The sequence below is a fragment of the Ovis canadensis genome, chromosome 15 (genome assembly GCF_042477335.2).
Source record: "Ovis canadensis isolate MfBH-ARS-UI-01 breed Bighorn chromosome 15, ARS-UI_OviCan_v2, whole genome shotgun sequence".
Lineage (NCBI taxonomy): Eukaryota > Metazoa > Chordata > Mammalia > Artiodactyla > Bovidae > Ovis > Ovis canadensis.
This window is the reverse complement of record NC_091259.1, coordinates 35,891,485-35,903,997: the sequence shown is the minus strand read 5'-3', so window position 1 is coordinate 35,903,997 and position 12,513 is coordinate 35,891,485. Positions and strand designations below refer to the sequence as shown.

Sequence of the window (12,513 nt, the reverse complement as noted above, 5' to 3'; positions counted from 1 at the left end):
CTCCTCTGTCCATGGAATTCTCCAAGCCAGAATACTGGAGTGGGTAGCCTATCCCTTCTCCAGTGACTCTTCCCAACCCAGGAATCGAACTGGGGTCTCCTGCACTGCAGTGGATTCTTCACCAGAATCTTCACCAGAATTCTTCACCAGGGAAGCCCTTCATCCTCTCAACTGCTCAGCAAAATACACCCATGTATTTCCTAAGTACCACAACAAGCCAGGTGAAGGACACACAGGCATGAATAGGCCAGAATCTTTACTCTCGATTTGCTCGGTCTCGGGGAGACTGCCCTTTCTCCAAAAGCCAGTGAGTCCTCCTGACACTGTATTCCTATTCATGGTCATCCTTCCAGGCTCAGAACCTGACCTACTGCTTCCAACAGCATCGTAACATCTTAATGGCAAATGAGAACAAAAAAAGTTATCATTTCAAAAGCATCAAAGAGACAGAAGGCTATGGATTTAATGCCAACAGACCATGCCCCACTTGAAAGGAAGAGTTTCAAAGTACACCCAAATTAGGTTGATGACACTCAGAAAAAAGTGTCACACATGGCAGAAAGCGTCATAGTCATAATCAAAGCATACATGATTGAGCAGAGCCCAAAACGGAGACAGTTTCTGAGGCAACAGAGACAGCTCGGGGACTCCCCAGGTGGTCCAAGGGTTAAGAATCCGCCTTCCAAATCAAGGGACATGGGTTCGAACCCTGGTTGGGGAACTAAGATCCCACATGTTGTGGGGCAACTATAAGCCTGCATGCCACAACTAGAGAAACCCCTGCACCCTGCAACGAAGACCCAGCACAGCCAAAAGTAACCTTAAAAAATAAAGCCAGACAGCCTAAGTATAAAATGGGACCCACCTAATGGCTAGAGTGGGGTCAGCTGAAAAAGCCCACCTACATCTCAGGACAAAAATTTAAGCAACCTCCAGAAGATGGTGAAGGACAGCGAAGCCTGAAATGCTGCAGTCCATGGGGGCAAAGAGTCGAGCACAACTGAGAGGCTAAACAACACCTCAGGGGTCAGCGAGCATCCTCAGTCTCTGCCAGCCTGAGACCTTCCCCTGGCTCTCGAGGAGAGCTGACGACAACAAAGCAAAAGTCAGAAACAGTAAGGGCGTGAAAAGGGATGATAAGGATATAATACTAAAAGATAATAAGGAAACAGTGAAATCCATGATACACACAAGATAATAAGGAAACAGTGAAATCCATGATACACACACTATTGTTTCATTGGTCAGTTTTATGACCATTCTAATAAATGTGAGTGATCTCTTCATTTGAAAGTATTTAAAGTCTAAGAGAATTTTCTACTTTATGGAAAGTTTAACTGACCTGGCAATCAATATTTCAATGTTTGGGGAAATCTGAGTTGCTGACTTCATGATGTATTGGTTGTTTGAATACTTTGAACTGAACTGAACTGAAGGGTGCCCAGTCGCTCAGTCGTGTCCAACTCTGCGACTCCATGAATCACAGCACGCCAGGCCTCCCTGTCCATCACCAACTCCTGGAGTTCACTCAGATTCATGTCCATCAAGTGGGTGATGCCATCCAGCCACCTCATCCTCTGTCATCCCCTTCTCCTCCTGCCCCCAATGCCTCCCAGCATCAGGGTCTTTTCCAATGAGTCAACTCTTCACATCAGGTGGCCAAAGTATTGGAGTTTCAGCTTTTGCATCAGTCCTTCCAATGGACACCCAGGACTGATCTCCTTTAGGATGGACTGGCTGGATCTCCCCACAGTCCAGGGGACTCTTAAGAGTCTTCTCAAACATCATAGTTCAAAACCATCAATTCTTTGGCACTCAGCTTTCTTTACAGTCTGACTCTCACATCCATATGTGACCGCTGGAAAAACCATAGCCTTGACTAGACGGACCTTTAGAGAAAGCTTAATTGTCAAAAAATTACTAAATTAGACAGTAGGCCAAGAACAAATAGTAGGCAATGTGCCTTTTTCAGTAGAAAACTGCATTGGAGGCTTTAGCTATTACAATGACATGATGAGTTTAGGTTTTGTCTGTTCATTTTAAAGAACATTCTGGTGGGAGTGGAGGCCAGACCGAGGAAAGAGATGAGAAGCAACACAACTGCTGGGGGCACAGCCTGGAAGCTCTTCCCGTCCACAGTCTGTGGTTCCCAGGCCTTGCGTCTTTGTCCAAGCTGTTCACTTGCCTAAAACATCCCTTCCACTCCCACGTCTAAAACTTAACTATTTCTCTTCAAGATCCAGGTCAAATGTCGTCTCTTCCAAGTTCTCCCTGATCTCTCGGCAGGTAATTTCTCTCCCCTCTAAGGACTTCCCTGATGGCCTGGTGGCTAAGCCTCTGCTCTCCCAGTGCAGGGGCCCCCGTTCAATCTCTGATCAGGGAACTAGATTCCGCACGCCTCAACTAAAAGATTCCCTGTGCCACAACCAAGACCTGGTGCAACCAAATAAATAAATAAATTCTGAACAGCGTAGCTGTGCTAGAGCTCTTTACACACCCTCCCCTGCTTGAAAACTTCCTAAATATTCATTTATTCAGCACATACTGAGGGCTCACCAGAGTACCCAGCAACCTTCCTCTCTGACCGCACACGCCTGGAGGCCACCCTGGACCACACCTTACCAGTGTTCGGGTCGCCCACAGAGTCCAGCACACGGCTGCCCCACAGCCAGCACTCAATGGACGTTAAGAATCTGGATGGCGGGACTTCCCTGGCAGTCCAGTGGCTAAGACTCCCAATTCAGGGAGCCCGGGTTTGATCCCTGGTTGGGAACTACATCCCACGTGCTGAAACTAAAGAGCCTGCATACCACAATGAAGTCTGAAGATCCTGAGTGCTACAACCAAGATCGAACACAGCCAAATAAAAAAAATTTTTTAATTAAAAAAAAAAAAGAATGAATCCAGATGGCATTACACTTCCATTCACACCCTCCGATGGCTCCCAACGCCTGTGTAATTCAGTCCCAGCTTCTCACCCAGCACTCAGGCCTTCCATGACCCAGCCCAACCCACCTCCACAGCCCCACCTCCCGACCCTCCGCCACATGTGCCTGAGCTCCAGGTGAAAGAATGGCCCTCGTCCTCCCCTCCTGCCTCTGCCCATTCAGTGCCCTGCAGCAGGCTCTCTCCTCACCGCTCGCCTCTGTACACCCAGCCATGCTACCGTTCTTCCTGGCTCACCTCAGGTGTCAGATTCTCACTACAGCCTTTCCAGACGGGACACCCCCAAATTCTGCCCCCCAACAGCACTGCGGTTTACTCCCCGGATGGACTCCCTGCATTCTACTCTTGTGTTCTGGGTCTTTTATGAGACTATAAACTCTTCGAGGGCAGGAATCACAGCTAACTGAGGCTTGTACGGCTGAGAGTGAAGTGCCTCACATAGAAAGAGCTGATAAATGGCAGTTCTTTGATAAATGTATAAATGGATGAATTCCTTTCCCCGCTTGTACTTCCCCCAACCCTAGGAACCCCATCTGGACAGGACGGGGACTAAAGAATTCTCTTTCCAAATATGTCTCCCTGAGAAGAAAGGCTTAGGAAGGAAGGGGGGAGCCTGCCAGGCTGAGACGTCTGTCTGCAGGTGCTTCAGGCTCTTACCTCATACTCAAAGTCACCCCCCAGCGCCCCGATGTCCAGGTGCAGGTTCCTAAGAAGCTCACTTGAGCTGCGGACACTCTGAAAATGAAAAGGATCACAAGGAAACTGGTCAGCCCCGGGTGCAGGACCAGAAGCTCCTCACAGGTGCAAGAGCTCCACTTCCTGGGTCAGACCCAGCAGGGATACAGGCTGGGCAAACAATGAAGCCGTGGGCTGGAAAACTGCTTTCACTGATTTTCAAAGTAGCACAGAGGTTAAACCAGAAGGTTAAAACAGCTCAAGCACCCACCAACAGATGAACGGCTGAATGGAATGTGGTAATTTCATACAACGAAATACTATCCAGTCACACATGCTACAAAACACTACGCTATATGAAGGAAGACAGACACACAAGAGGACAAAGACAGTATGATGCCAAGTATATGAAATATCTAGAGCAGGCAAATCCACAGAGACAGGGAGCAGATCAGGGACTGGGGGGTACAGAGCGTCTCTGGGATTATGAACAAGATTTGGAGACAGATGGTGATGAAGACTGTATAACACTGTGAGGGTAGTTAAGGCCACTGAACTGTACACTTAAAAGTGGTTAAAATGGTAACTTTCACGGTGTATATAGTTGACCACAATTTTTTTAAAAAATGTTTTTTTAACGGCCCAGAGGATTTTCAGGCCAAGAAAAGGATTCGCTCTTACCTGGTTGTCTCTCTCTGCTTCATCCTCCTCGTTGGTCTCCTCCCCTAAAGCCAAGAGGCTGAGAGCGTTCTTGTCCTCGTGGATGGAGCCCAGGAGACCTTTTGCATAAGCAGAAGGCTTGAGACCCTGTGACGGCTCCAAAAGGAAGGAAGGTCAGGGCACTTAGCGGGAAGACCCTCAGCATGCTTTCACGTCCGTCAAGATGGCGCCTAGAGCGAGGCCACCACGTCTGAGAAGCTGACCCAGCAGCTCCAGCTCACACTGGTCCCTCCCTGCCCAGCTCCTACTGCCCAGGCCGCAGGGACTGGGAAATGAGCCCTGAGTCTCTCTGACCATCCTCCATGGTGCACCCATGTTCAGCATCACCCAGGTGTGACTCACCTTCTTCCACACCATATGAGTGTTGAGGACTCAGCCTGTGCCCTCTATTTCTCAACGGGCCACGGCTCCTAGCAAGGAACATGGAGGCCCCACGGTAACCAACTACACCGTACACAGAGAAAAAGCATTTACCAGCAAGAGTTCTCCGAGCTGACTGGACTCCACCGAGCTCCCCAGGCTCACACTCTGAGGTCCACGAAGAGCAGAGGCCGGGGCATCCACCAGGCCCCTTAACGGGGCCAGGCCCCCAAGAGGAATGTGGACGGGGGCTAACGAGGAGCCCAGGGCCTGGGCAACAGAAAACATCCTGTTAGAAACCCAAGCAACCACAGGGCTCTAAGTGTGGAGATGGGTGTAAAAATAAAACATCTAAGTCCTGCCCGCTCAAATTTAAACCACCTCCGTTCAGAGGCTGCTAATGAAACACAACATCCAGAAGTCAGCATTGTGCCAACCACGTGAGAATCACGGGCTGGTTTCCAGATTCTCGTAACTCTGCTGCTATCTCCCAGCAAGCAGCTCTTCCACGTCTGGAGAAGCTGCCCAGGGCCCTACTCTCCCTTCTGAAGCCACAGAGGAAGCTGGGGAGGGGGTGGGGAGCAGAGACAAAAGCCTCATCTCCCAGCATGAGAAGACTCAATACATAAAGCTGAAAACTGACGAATCAAGAAAAGGCCGCCTAAGCATGTCATTTGCAAATATGGAAGCGGACACCAGAATAAAGGCATTGCCATGGTGGAGGTGGGAGGGGTACCCACACCGGAGAACTGCTATATTTTGTTTTGCACCTTTTGGCTTGTCTTGGCATTGTTTAATATGGGCATGTATTACTTTGATTAAAATAAATATTCACTCTGAAAAACACTCATGAGGGTAATTCCCTGGCGGTCCCGTGGTTAGGGCCCCATGCTTCTACTGCAGGGGGCATGGGTTCAGTTCCTGCTCAGGAAACTAAGGTCCCACATGCCACACTGCGTGGCCAAAAAAAGGAAAAAAAAAATGTGAGAAACAGAAGAACTCTTTCTGCTCCCCACTGAGGAGCAAAGAGGCTGGAGAGAGATCAGCCAGAGGACTACAGCGCCTGCTCCTCTATCCTGTTCTCGGGATGGCAGGCTTCACGCTGGTGAGGACTGGGGAGAGACACCAGAGGATGGCAGAATCTGTGAGACTTGGGCCACTCACAGAATCCTGGATTCTCGGTTTACTCATCTGCAAGTCACAGATGATATGTGCATGCTACTTAAGGTCTGCTGAGAACTTCAAATGAGATACTGAATGTAACAAGCATGTGTGCGCGGCCCGGGCTACCCCAGCGCACGTGTGTGAGGTCCAGGTTCCCCCAGAGCATGTGTGCGCGGCCCGGGCTACCCCAGCGCACGTGTGTGAGGTCCAGGTTCCCCCAGAGCATGTGTGCGCGGCCTGGGCTACCCCAGCGCACGTGTGTGAGGTCCAGGTTCCCCCAGAGCATGTGTGCGCGGCCCGGGCTACCCCAGCGCACGTGTGTGAGGTCCAGGTTGCCCCAGAGCATGTGTGCGCGGCCTGGGCTACCCCAGCGCACGTGTGTGAGGTCCAGGTTCCCCCAGAGCATGTGTGCGCGGCCTGGGCTACCCCAGCGCATGTGTGTGGCCTGGGCTACCCCAGTGCTATGGAATTGCTATCATGACAGATTAGTATTACAATGATCTGGGCTTAGAAACTGAGGCAGGAGAGCATTTTGGTTACGGTTTACAATGAGCTCCTCAAAATCCATTTCTTAAACTTAAAATGTGTCTAAAACAAAAATTCCATTCCTCTCTAATCCCACAGTGACTGAAAAGAGAAAGAGGAACCTGAGAGGGTCAAGATGAGAGGTTCAGGTGGCCTATCTTCTTACCTGTGGCTGGGTCTGAGGCCAGACCATTGGGTAGGTCCGAAACACAATCTGTTTGTGCCCGGGAAGGGCATTAGACTCCCAGCTGAAAGGCGACATGAGACGGCCCACTGCCACCCCCACCCCCGAAATCTTTGTATTGGGTTGGTTAAAAGTTCGTTTGGGGTTTTCTGTATCATTTTATGGAAAAAGCCCAACTTTTTGGCCAACCCAAAGAAATTGCCAGTCATCTAGCCTGTTTGCAGGGTATCTTCTCGAGGCAGAAAAGGAGCCGAAAATAATAAAACTGGCCAACATTGCCTGAGCCCTTGGGCTCCTGGGTAAAAGCACCTGTCTCATTCCACTCTCAAAACCATCTGAGGCCCCAGTCCCCACAAGAGCAAATGGAGATTGGTGAGGTCAAGGCCTCTGCCTGCCCCAAATCGCGAGGCCAGCAACCACAGGAGTCGATATAAAAAGCAGGGCAGTGTCTCAGCCAGTATCTCACACTGCCTCCTGGCTGTGGCGGAAAAGGAGCCCAGGAGAGCTGCTCTGCGGTGCACTGTGCGGAAACCTGACTGGCTCCTCCCAGCCGCCCAGCCCACCCAGCAGATCAGTGAGCAAAATTCTTCCCACATCGTATTTATGGAAAATTACAGACTCCTGACATGGCTAATTTGCTAACGTGCTGGGGGCCTGAGGGAGGGGGACATGCCCGCTGAGGGCTTTGTTCTCCCAGGCCCTTACCACATCAGCAGTTAGTAGGGAAATTATACATCCCTGGCTCCTAGCTGATCAGCTTCTATAGATGGCCATTAACTTTGGCTAAGAGCTGTGCGTGGCATTGTCCTTCAGAACGGATAAACTTGCCACCATTGGGCTAATTAAAACTTTGCAGGATAATCTGCAGCTTATCTGATGTTTATAGTGCTACAGGGGTTATTAGAGCTAATGGAGAACCCAGGCATGACAGCAATTAGGAACTGAGGTAACAACTGAGTAAAGCCACAGCTGGGCAATAGCAAAAGAAGCCAGGGAAATGCAGATAAACCCCATGGTCTGTGATCCTATTTGACTTCTGAATGAAGAAGGTGGTGACTCTTTAAAGGGACAAAGGGCCCCGAATGACAGGGCAAGCCCACTCTTTGGTAGATCCCACTAGGGGAGGAAGTGGTCTGTGCAAATCTGACACAGGCTATTCACATGGTTCTGGAAACCCTGGGAAGGAAGGAGCAGCAGCAGCCACTGAGCAGAAGAGAGTCCGGGCTTCAGCCTCACCTCTCAGGTGGCGCTAGTGGTAAAGAACCTGCATGTCAGTGCAGGAGACGTGAGAAGCTCAAGTTCGATTCCTGGGTCAGGAGTAGGGAATGGCAACCCACTCCAGTATTCTTGCTGGGAAAATTCCATGGACAGAGGAGTCTGGTGGGCTACAGCCCAGGGGATCGCCAAGAATCGGACACAACTGAGCAAGTGAGCACACCATAGGACGGTATTAACTCTCTGTGCTAAGTCACTTCACGTCTGAGTCTCTGTGACCCTAAGCACTGCAACTCACTAATTCTGTGTGATTCTGAGAAGGGACTAAGTTCAGAGGCTGGGGGCAGGGTGTCTGCTGGGGAGGACCTCTCTATACTGTCAGCTGATGGGAAAGGCGTCCCGAATCCTGGAACAGTACCCACATCCTGCATGAACGCCATGACCTGTGCCACCTTACTCACCCTCAAAACAGACCATCTTCAGGGCATGTAAAGCACCCGTGAATTACGGTCAGATCAAGGGAAGTGAAGCCCAGACACCCTCCGCCCCCATCTTGTAGGTGATGGGGTAGAAGAAACAGGAAATGCATGTCATCCCACAAGATGGCCATCCCGGGTGGCTAAGGGCTCCCTGGTCACCGAGGAAGGACAGGCACCAGGAAAGCTGACCTGATGGCTGGGTTAAGACTGTCAGCACAGCCTGCTCCCTCCCTGCCGAGTTCAGTGGGCCTGAAGGCCGTGGTGCTCTCTGAGAAGCCTACCTGGTCGAGAAGCTGCATCTTGCCTGGCTCTGCCGCAAGCCCTCTGCTGGAACTCAGCTCGACCAGCCCCTGCCTGAGGGGGCTGCTGCCTGGCAGGAGACGAGAGGCCTCCTGCACGGCCGGGGCAACGTCCACTTCTGGAGGATGCTCCCGCGGCTCCGGCCCCCAAGGCAGAAGCCCGGAGTCCGTGGCTCTGACGGCCTCGTGCTCACCCTCACTAGACAGCCTGGAAGACTCGGTGGCCAGGCAGCAGATCACGCTGGCCAGGTCTTGGCCCGGCATCTCCTGTGCGCTCTCGGGCAGCCCCAGGCCCTCTAGCCGCCGGGAGATCTTGACCATCTGCAGGATGTGCTGGTAGAACCTCTGGTCCTCAGAGTAGTCTTCGCTCTCTGAGCACTCCTCAGCGGAGCTCTGCATGGGGAGCAGCTGGGGCGCCAGGAAGGCGCTGGGGTGCCGCTCTGTGGGCCCAGGGCCTGACTCACCCACGCCCCACTCAGATCCCCGCGGGATCTGCAGGTCCCACGGGAAGTTGGTCACCTCCCCCAGGACCTCCGAGCCAAGGTGAGAGGCCAGGCTGCTGCTGCTGCTGCTGCTCTCCAAGTCAGGCTCACAGGCACTCGCCCTCCTGTCCTCTTGAGGGGGCTCTGGAGAGCCTGGGGGTGGGCTCTCCTCAACGGCAGGAGGCCCCCCAGGAGCACTCCCTGCAGGGGCACTTTGGACCAGTTCTGAGGCTAGGGTATCAGGGGGTATTAGCAACAGCCCCTGGGGTGGACCTCCAGCTGAGGCCCCTGGAGCCTCAGGGTCATCAGGCTCGGTTTCCTTGCCGCTCCTGGAGGCGTTCTCGTGGACAAGCTTGGACACCTGCCCCATCCACAGTCCTGGGGGCTCTCTTCTCCTCCTGCCTCTGCCCATGCTCCCTGCTTCCCCAGAAACGCCCTGCCAGCTCTGGTCTTCAGCTGGGCTGCTGTCTAACAAGAACTTGCCCTTCCCAGCAAGCAGCATGGGGTCAGAAGAACAAAGGGACAGCGAGGGGGCCTCCTCGGGGGATGGTGAGGGAGCGGGGCTCTGGCCCTTGTCCCCCCCAGGGCCAGTGGAGCTCCGTTTGGCCGCGCTGTGCCTGTGCTCCTCCCTTCTCAGCTGCGGGCCCTTGAGGGCCTCCGACAGCTTCGCGTGGACAGCGGCCTTCGTCTTGCTCTCTAGCGCATCCTGCCTGCTCTGGAAGGGCCCAGTGTTGTCAGGGCCCTGCGTGACAGGTTTCAGCTGTCTGCTCCTCATCTCCAGCTCTTCTATTTCAGGGTCTGAAAACCCCAGGTAGATTTTCTCTGTCAGCGGCTGGGGTTTCTCCAGACCCTGCTGGTCATCTAATTCTGTTCTGCAGTGGGCTGGGGCCCTGCCTAAGATTTTCTCCACATCGGCAAAGATCTGGTGGGTTCGGGAAGCTTGGCCTTTGAAGAGTGGCTGCAGCTTGCTGGGCAGGGAGCCCGTGAGAGGCCTGGGGTTGTCACCCAGCACACATGGGCTCTTCCCTTTCTTAAGGGAGCCCTCAGTTCTAGCCTGTGTCTCTTGATCTAGGTCCAGATCAGCCAGCCCAGGTGCTGGGAGAGGGGACGGGCCACGGAGAAAGGAGGAAGAAGGCAGAAGGCCCTGCTCAGGCTGTGTTTCCTAGATGGGTATATAAAGAGGCAGAGAAAACGAAGACGAAGCACTGCTGACTTCCACTGGCTACCACAGCTGCTGGCAAACCCTTAGCAGAAACCCACCCTCCATTCACAGTAAAAACACAAACCAAAGAGGGAAGAAAAGCTAAACACTCCCTTGGGCTTTGTTGTTTTCTGGGCTCTAGCTTCCTTATCTACAAAGAAGAGACTTGACAAGATCCACGGCTCAGGAACCTTGCTCCACATGGCACCTTGGGGCCACCACAGTGGGTATGTGGTGGGGGAGGAGCATCACCCAGACCCCCACTCCCAGGTTCAACCAGAGCAGCTCCGCTTCTTTAGACACTGGCCCTCCATAGAGGAACTGATGTGAAGATGGCATCACTACCAACAAAAAGTCTGAAAATCTCCAACTAGGTTATCCGGGAAGTACCATCAAGCTCTCAATTCTGTCACTGGTTAATTTCATAAAAATCTACCACTCTTATCAAGGACTATCAGAAATAATCTAAGAAGGGAAGGAAGAGGGGAAACATGAGCAGCGAGCTGAGCCTTGAACACTCAGACTAGGTCTTCTACCAAATGAGCTGGTGCTGCTCAAGAGAGGTCCACACAGTCAGGGAATCTTAGGGTAGGAAAAAAAAAACCCTAGGGACTTCCCTAATGGTCCAGTGGTTAAGAAGCCACCTGCCAGTGCAGGGACATGGGTTCAATCCCTGGTCCAGGAAGATCCCACATGGCACAGAGCAACTCAGCCCATGTGTCGCCAACTACTGAGCGTGCACATCTGTGGTGGAGAAGCCACCACAAAGAGAAGCTTATGCACTGTGACGGAGGGTAGCCTCCAAGAACGCCCACATTCAGCAACGAAGACCTAGTACAGCCATAAAGAAAGAGAGAAAAATTCCTAAAAGATCAACCACAGTCTTCAAATGCTCACACTAAACTCCACCCAGCTCTCCTCCAGAGAGCTCAAGCTACCTGAGCCCAGATCACCCACCTGGTCAGGTCTGCCCCAAAAAAACTCAGGTTTCAGGCACCTGTCCTGAGCCCTAAGATCCAGACTGGCAGCCCAGGCCTGTCCACTTGCCCTAAGCTCTTGAACCACAGGAGGAATCCTTTGTAACAGGGAGCTCCAGGAACTCAGTCAAATACCCAGAACTAGGTCTATTACCCAACTCTCCAGCACAGAACCCTCACTTAATTCCCTCTCTCACCTGCAGCCATGTCAGAGACTAGCCAGATGCCGACTGTCATCTAAAATAGGCCCCGACAGGAACTCCCCAATGGTCCAGTGGTTAAGACCACTTGCACACTTTCAGTGCAAGGGGAGTGGGCTCCATCCCTGCTCAGGGAACTAAGATCCCACAAGCCTCGCGACCAAAAAAAGAAAAAAAAGAAAAGAAACTAAAATAGTATGAGATTAGTGAAAAGCCCATTATCCATCTTTTACCTTGCAAATACTTGCCATTAGAAAATTCAGCCTCTTTGGAAATGACATGTCCTCTTTTCTCCACCAGAAGAAATGGGTTTGCTATCTTATTTCTTAGAACCATGACTAGTAATATGGGGTGGGGGTGGGGGTATGGAGGAAGCCTATCGGTAGAGCTTGGAAATGATAAAAAGGATAAATTCATCAGCAACCATCCAACACCAGAACTGACACCTTGGGAAGGAAGGCAAATGGGGGAATTTTTGCTGAGAAGCAAGCACCTGGCGCCGGTGGTCAATAATGACCATAAACAAGAGAGCAAATCAACTCGACCACTGAGAGGGTTGAGAAGGTATTCCCAGTGCTTCCTGCCGGGCTGACTGGGGTTCCCAAGCCCCTCCCTCTCCTCAGCGTGGCCCACCTGCCTCACACCTGGAGGGACACAAGACAGTAATGGGAAAGAGTATTTTCAAGTCTTGAGTGAGAAAGCTGCTTGGGGAATAAGCTGAGGGCACCGCAATCAAACGTCGGTGTCCACCACGAACCAAGGACATCGGCCGCAAAGACCATCCACGGGAGCAGATGAAGTCTCAGACTTTTCTTTTTGGATCTTGAAGCCACTGGTGTTCTGACAACTGAATTATGGCCCATGAGACATCCAAGAATCCGTACCACTAGGACACACAATGAACCCACTCGGGGCAGGCCTGGCTTGGAAAGGAGAGCGGAGGCACTTGCTCCTCTAGGCTCTCTGCCCTCTGCCGACTGCTCCCTGAGACCCGGCTCTCCATAGAGGCAGACGGCATCAGTTCTCAGACCACTGCAAAACCCTGTCCCCAGTCAGGCACTCGCTCACTGACCCCCGTTATGTTAT

At 52.1% G+C, this 12,513-nt stretch overlaps 1 protein-coding gene across 10 annotated transcripts in view; it reads right to left on the bottom strand.

Annotated features, from left to right (window-relative positions):
* Nucleotides 1–12,513, bottom strand: part of CEP164 (centrosomal protein 164) — a 70,187-nt gene that overhangs the window by 35,057 nt on the left and 22,617 nt on the right. For 8 of the 10 annotated variants that reach the window (XR_011249461.1, XM_069555476.1, XM_069555475.1 and 5 more), the window contains 3 exons: nt 4,816–4,971; nt 4,303–4,437; nt 3,604–3,681 (listed from right to left, as the gene is read on the bottom strand). Coding sequence is in view for 9 of the 10 variants with exons in the window: in XM_069555476.1 (XP_069411577.1) it covers nt 3,604–3,681; nt 4,303–4,437; nt 4,816–4,971 (369 nt within the window). In the remaining variant the exon portion in view is untranslated. The remainder of the gene's footprint in view (nt 1–3,603; nt 3,682–4,302; nt 4,438–4,815; nt 4,972–12,513) is intronic. The other 2 variants (XM_069555478.1, XM_069555479.1) reach the window with 1 other exon arrangement.